Source organism: Malus domestica, chromosome 17 (assembly GCF_042453785.1).
Source record: "Malus domestica chromosome 17, GDT2T_hap1".
Taxonomy (NCBI): domain Eukaryota; kingdom Viridiplantae; phylum Streptophyta; class Magnoliopsida; order Rosales; family Rosaceae; genus Malus; species Malus domestica.
The window spans coordinates 13,043,166-13,049,797 of NC_091677.1; the positions used below are offsets into that span (position 1 = coordinate 13,043,166).

General features: G+C 38.7%; 1 protein-coding gene across 5 annotated transcripts; it reads left to right on the forward strand.

Annotated features, from left to right (window-relative positions):
* LOC103405197 (protein MAIN-LIKE 2-like) lies at positions 1–4,632 on the forward strand. 5 transcript variants are annotated; one of them, XM_070817152.1, is made up of 8 exons: positions 610–1,158; positions 1,273–1,325; positions 1,456–1,572; positions 1,688–2,332; positions 2,461–2,628; positions 2,725–3,138; positions 3,346–4,168; positions 4,308–4,632. In XM_070817152.1, the coding sequence occupies exons 3-7, from the start codon at positions 1,465–1,467 to the stop codon at positions 4,135–4,137; spliced, it is 2,127 nt and encodes a 708-aa protein (XP_070673253.1). In that variant the 5' UTR covers positions 610–1,158; positions 1,273–1,325; positions 1,456–1,464; the 3' UTR covers positions 4,138–4,168; positions 4,308–4,632. The 5 variants fall into 5 exon arrangements, with proteins under 5 accessions (XP_070673251.1, XP_008342392.3, XP_070673253.1 ...); XM_070817150.1 differs by lacking the exons at positions 610–1,158; positions 1,273–1,325 and adding an exon at positions 1–124; XM_008344170.4 differs by lacking the exons at positions 610–1,158; positions 1,273–1,325 and adding an exon at positions 13–124 and having other exon boundaries at positions 2,725–3,111.
* Positions 4,633–6,632: the final 2,000 nt, after the last annotated feature.

Here is a 6,632-nt window from a genome sequence, read left to right on the forward strand (position 1 = left end):
AAGAAAATAAAAAATTAAACAGAAAAATCACGAGTTTGTGTTTTCGCTTTAGCTTCCATCGTCGTTTCGAGGCTCCAATTGCTTGAGCTCTCCTGGCGTCGTTTTTGCTTGATTCGCCTTTCAGGTTCGTTTATTTCCTCCTCACCTTTTCTCCCCCCATAAAATCCTTTCCCCTTTTATCTCTCTCACCTTTTTCTTCTCATCTCCCTGTTTGGCTTCCGAGAAAATTTAATTTACAAACTTTCTCATGAAATTTTCCCTTTCAAATCACACCACCACCGTTTTCGGCTCACTTAAATTTGTGAGAATATTGGAAGTAAAATCAGCTAATGACATAACTGACACAGAATCTCGTTTTTTTTTCCTTGTATTTCTCGGAAGCCAAACAGGGTTTTAATTTTTTAATTTTTTTTTAAATTTTATATTTTGGTTGTGATTTTGATTGAGGATTAGGTCTGTGTTTGAATTAAAGCAGAGATTATAGCGTTGTGGATATGAACTTTGAATGTATAATGGATTTCTGTGGCGATTAAGACCTGAATTGGATTAATTATTTTTAAGGGGGTTTAATTAGAGTTTTGGCTTTGGGTGCTGTGTATTGGTGCTGCAACTTTCAGGTAGTAATTGTGTTGTGAAGTTAAATGAAGATGATAAGTGGAGCTTAAGTCTTGGTGTTTGTGTATTAGCCGAGAGAAATGGGTCTTGCTCCATTTGCTTGGTTCCTCGAAAAGTACAAGAGGAATTGAACTGCATTGTGATGCATGATGATGTTCCTCTGAGAAAATTTTTGGTGCATTGATGGTTTTCTGTCGAGTCTCGCAATTTGGTTTTTGGATAGCGGGAGGAAAAAGAAAGGAAAATGCTTCAAAGTGTTGTTCTTTCATATAACATGTAGATGAGTGGAAGTTCTTGATCAGAGTCATTCATTTGTCATGAATTAAGAATGACAGTTCATGGGAAGAATTGTAATTTGAAACAGAGGACATATTCCAAAGACTCGTACTTAGAATCTCTCGAGGGAAAACAAATTGCGGTTTGAGGCTCTTCCTGTAATGATCTGTAAATTCTAGTATTGGACATATTGGAAAATGCAGAGATTAAGACCTTAAATACAGGTCTCTTAATTTGATCGGAGTAGGCTCAGAATGCACAAAAAAGGTTTCAATTCTAATGTAAATGAAGTTTTTTTATTGCTGGTTCTTTCTGACTGCAATAGCTTTCATATTTATTCTAACTTGTGCCAATTGACCTCATGCACATATGTACGTGAAGCTTCCCGGAGCTGAAACTCTTCATTTATAGTATACAAGTTAGAGGCAAAAATAGTGTGTAAACGATTCCTTCTGTAATTTTGTCGTTTCTGAGTTTAATGGATTTACTAAGTATGACTATGGATTAAGATGCTGCTCTCTAGTTATTTGTTGGAGCTAATACACTGGGGGATATTTTCTGTAGTTGGCAGTAATGGAAATGATACTAGGGGACCCTTATGGGACTAATCCCGGACCAATTGATGGTTCAGTGCTTTATGATCAGGACAAGCATGTGTCTTCAGCAGTTTGGGATGGCCAGGTGCAGTGTGCTATTTACTGATCCGTATAAGGCTTTTTACCATTTCCTTCCGTCTTTTTTAATGAACTATTTTTTTCTGATCTGGATGATAATACATACTTTTAACTACCTGCAGGAGCGCGGTGGACTCAGATGCCATGAACACACTTCAATGCTTGATCAATGGACACTCACGGAAAAACAGGTTGAGTTGGTAGAGAAGGCTGGATTTGGTTATTTAAGATTGATTCCGGCAATTAGTCTAGATAATGCACTCATTTCTGCACTAGTTGAAAGGTGGAGGAGAGAAACAAACACTTTTCACCTTAATGTTGGAGAAATGACGGTAACTCTTAGGGATGTCGTGCTATTGCTCGGTCTAGCAATTGATGGAGAACCTGTAATTGGTATAACACGTACCACCTGCAACTCAGTTTGTGACAGGTATCTCGGAAAAGTACCAGAGCCTAGTTATACTAGTGGTGGAATGGTGAAGCTAAGCTGGTTGAAAGAGTTCTTTTCCCATTGTCCTAAAGATGCACCACTCGAAGTGGTTGAATGTCATACCCGTGCTTACCTCTTATACCTTGTTGGAAGTACAATATTTTCGACAACTACTGGGAATAAAGTCCCTGTCATGTACCTTCCACTGTTTGAGAATTTTGACGATTGTGGGAGATATGCCTGGGGGGCAGCAGCATTGGCATTCTTGTACAGGTCACTGGGCAATGCTTCTCTGAGATCTCAAAGTACAATTAGTGGCTGTTTAACGCTACTGCAGGTTATCTACATGTGTCTTTACTTTATTTCTTTTCTATTTTCTATTTTTTCAGCAATTCCCTTGGCTCTTATTTGCAGTTGCTTCTTGTCGATATCTTATATATTTTATTTCATATCATATTGTTGCAGTGCTGGAGTTACTTTCACCTAAATATTGGACGACCAAAGCTCAATACTGATTCAATGCATGATCGTTTTCCTTTTGTGCTTAGCTGGAAAGGAAAGCAAAGTAGGCCAACAGCATACCGTGATGTAGTGTTTTACCGTAAAGCTCTGGATTCCTTAAAACCATGTGATGTAAGGTTTCTCTTCCTCTTTACATGGATAACTTATTCAGTATATTCTAATTTTAATGTGGATTCAGAATACATTTGACATGGTATTGGCTTATAGGTGGAGTGGCATCCGTATAGAAATATGGAATATACGGTGATTCCAGAAGATATCAAGAGCAATCTGATTATAGAGAGGTCAAAAACAATGCTAATATGCTTTGACAAGGCAGAAAGGCATCTCCCAAATCGTTGCCTAAGGCAATACAGCATGCTTCAGTCAGTCCCAGAGGATGTACAGCGATGGGAGAGAAAAAGTCGTCGAGTTGGTGGGGTTGACTTGTCAGGGAAAATGGAGTCAGAGCTTAATGAATGGCTGGAACGTCGATATCATATTGTGGATGGTGATGATGGTGCAGATGAAAGTAATTATATGCTGTGGTACTTGAAAATTACACGTAAATTTATAGGGAGGCCTATATCTCTCTCGTCTGAGTTTCAAAGAACGGTAAGCTTCACCAAAAAAAAGAAGAAGGTAAGATTGTGTTAATTAAATTTTTAATTATAAATTTATTGGTTATTGTCAAATGCGATGATAAGAAAATGGTGGATTATTTTTAAATGATAACTTTTTAGGTTTGATTCTTCGCTAGCCATTGTGAGGCTTAGCCCACTTCCCCACCCCTTGGTATAAATAATAATATCGCTTGTTAAAAAAAAAAAACTTTATGTACTTTTGCAGAATGCTGGGTTGAGGGATATTGCACGCATAGCAGATACATTCATAACAGATGGGTTGGACCAAAATCAAGCTGATTCAATTGAAGAAATCAGGAGTATTGCGCATCAATGTTTGGGGGACCAGGTTGGTGGTCCGGACATACCATCACCCACCCCACAAAGTGAATTTGGGAAAAGGATAAGAGGGAAGGAGAGGGTAAGAAGAAAAGGTATGGGAAAACGTTTGCGGAAGGATGATCCAGCACAATACATTACTGCTAGTGAGGATGATCAATCCCAGTTTTGTGGCACCACTGTCATGGTTGAGCAGTTACGTTTTCAGGATGTAGATAGTGAAGATCATTCGCAGCTATATCCTGTTGACAGTGAGGTCACTGCTTTGCATATGATGAACGGAGATGGTGAGGATGAGAATATGCAGCTATGCAGTGCCGACATGGGGTTTGACCATTCAGAGCTAAGCATTGCGGCTGCTGTGGAGGGTAATTCTGAGCTAATCCGTGCAGTTGTGAAGGTCGATGACACAGAGCTTTTTGAAGCAACCGAAGAGATCGACTCACAGCTTCGTGATGCAATAGATGAAGTCAAGGACTCACAACTGTCTGATTCAACTAAGGTCATTGACTCACAGCTCTGTGGTGCACATAACGAGGTTGATGACTCAGAGCTTCCTCATGTTACAAGTGAGAGTGATCCACACACATCTAAAGTTGAAGCAGAGGTTGTTCGAGAGCCTTCTCTTGAAACTCCTCAAGATATTGCGCAGCAGAGTAAATGTAGTGTTGTAGTATAGAGTAAAGGCACTATCATGCAATTTTTCTGAGGTAATCCTTTCACACGAGTAAAGACGTTCACTCTGATCCGATAATTAAGTGTTCGGTCTTATTTCTACCATTTTCCGCTTGCATTTCCTTGTATACCAGATGAATGATGAATCTATAATTCCTTATTATTGTTTGACAGGTAGCGCAAGCCTCACTATACAGTATTACGAATATGCAGCTAGATTAGCAGTGTTGGAAAAGTAACAGCTCGTCATATATATGGCTGGTTAGCAATATGATACTTGGATTCATGTAAATTATTGTAGTGTTTTGTGTTCTCCAACAATTTATTACGTCTAATCTATTTTTATGTTGTCGTTGTCTTTCGTTTATCGATTATTCATTTTCGTTTCGAAATGTAAAAATTACTGGAACTTGTTTATGTTTAGGTACAGGAAATAATGTTCCACACTCTAGTATAATTTCATGTATATTTTGATCCCTATGAAAATGTTGATGTTTCATTTCTTGCTGTTATTGTTGTTAGTTTTTGTACAAGTGATACTGGGGGAGGGGGAACTTGAACTCGGGTTCTTAGGTGAAAGGTGAATGTTTTAAACTAATTAAGCTACAATTCTTTTGCGTACTGTTGGATGTTTATATTTCTTGAAGAGAATGCAAGGGACAAATGCAACCATATGTGCACACGCTTGTCGTTGAGATGCGAACTCTGAACCTCTTCGAACAAAGTCGAAACTCAGAAACTGCAAGCTGTGAGGTAAAATGGTAATGTGCTTAGCTTTTCGGCGTTCAGTAGCATAAGTTTAATGTTTTGTGCTACTATGCGACACTGCCCTGGTTTGCACTTTTATGTCATGATTTTCTGTGAATTAAAGCTAAAAACAATTTCAATTGCCAATGTGAAATTGTGGATTGGCAGCAAGGGTATGATGAACCTTTAAGTGCATATATAGGTATAGTTGATGAGAGGATACCGGTTGTGTGTATACTTGATTTTATTTTCAAACATTTATATAGTCGGTAACACTAAGAGGTCGCATTTGGTGCGATGGCAAGTGCCTTCGCCCATGAGCGGTAGGTCTCGGGTTCGAGACTTAGGAGCAACCTCTCCATAAATGGAGGTAAGGCTAGCCGACATTCACCTCTCCCAGACCCTGCGTAAAGCGGGAGCCTTGTGCACTGGGTACGACCTTTTTATATAGTCGGTAACACTCAAGATCCTATCATGATTGAAGGTTATAAGGGATTTTTATGTTCATCTTTTGTAAATACACGGGAGATTAACTTTTTAAACCAAATTTTGTAAATCAAATAATGTTGTAATTGATGATTGGATTATTCTTTAAGTGTTGATTAACATGCTTATTTTCTATTATTGATACATCGTAGGTTTACAAATTTGGTCTACCTAACATTATTCCTTTGGATTGTTATTGGCACTTCAAAAAGATATTTTTTACTTTTCCATGAATAAACTTCACCCTATACTGTTAAGAGAAAATAATGCTGAATGACTTTCTTAGTTGCCGTTTGATAACCATTTTATTTTCAGTTTTTTGCTTTGATCTCGCGTGCAGCAGAAGCATGCTTCATTGCCCCTAGCAAGGCTAGGCTGATGACAGGCTCACACCTCTGACGCTCTTCTTGCTCAGGCAGCAGCACCAGAGGTGGCGTGATGAATCGTGATCAATGCCTTTGCCTGTGTTGAATCGTGGTCAATGCCTTTGCCCTGCTCCAAGTTGTGGCACCACTAGAGTTTCTGCTTGCAGCTGAAGTGCTAACGCTCTTTTCCTTGATCGCGGGAGGAGCTTGACTCTTTTTCGAAACCATGGATTTCGACGGTGGGTGGATTTTGAACAGAGACATAGATGAAAGGGAGAGAAAGTACTATAGGACGTGCCAAATTTATAAACACAAAATTCCTACCACAAATGAAACAAGAAGGCGCATACAAAATAATAATTTTTATTAAATGAGAAATTAGGGTTACAATATCCGATACAAAAATATGATCCTTTGATTCGATCTCTGGGATGCAAAGTGTGTGGTGGGGTTGATCTGAGGGTTGTAGTGACTTGATCTCGAATCCATGAACATCGCAAGAGTTTGGCTTGTTGCGATGGAGGAACCGGCACATATATAGTGATGCTTGATGGTTCTTAACAAGTGTGGAGAAGAATGATGAGGGTTTTCTAAATCTTTTGAGTTTGTAGAGTGTTTGAGAGTTTGAGCGTCTGAGAGGTGTGGATGTTTTTGCGTGTGTAAGAAGACCCTTTCTTTGTCTTAGAACCTCGTATTTATAGGGCTCTACATGTCTTGATTGAGGTTTGATTTTGCCTTGATTTTGGACTTGTTTAATTGATGAAAGAACCAAAACTTGATTTGGACTTGGTTCGTAATTTGCTTCATCAAATAATCTCAAGGAATCAAATCGTCTTTGATTTAATCAAATAAATCAATTACCGTTCATCTTTATTTTGGCTATTCTTAATTTGGCCAATCT

Coding starts and splice junctions, on each gene's coding strand:
- LOC103405197 (XM_070817150.1), top strand. CDS start 1,465: ATGGAAATGATACTAGGGGACCCTTATGGGACTAATCCCGGACCAATT. Junction 1,573..1,687: donor CAGCAGTTTGGGATGGCCAG/GTGCAGTGTGCT, acceptor AACTACCTGCAG/GAGCGCGGTGGACTCAGATG. Junction 3,139..3,345: donor TCACCAAAAAAAAGAAGAAG/GTAAGATTGTGT, acceptor GTACTTTTGCAG/AATGCTGGGTTGAGGGATAT.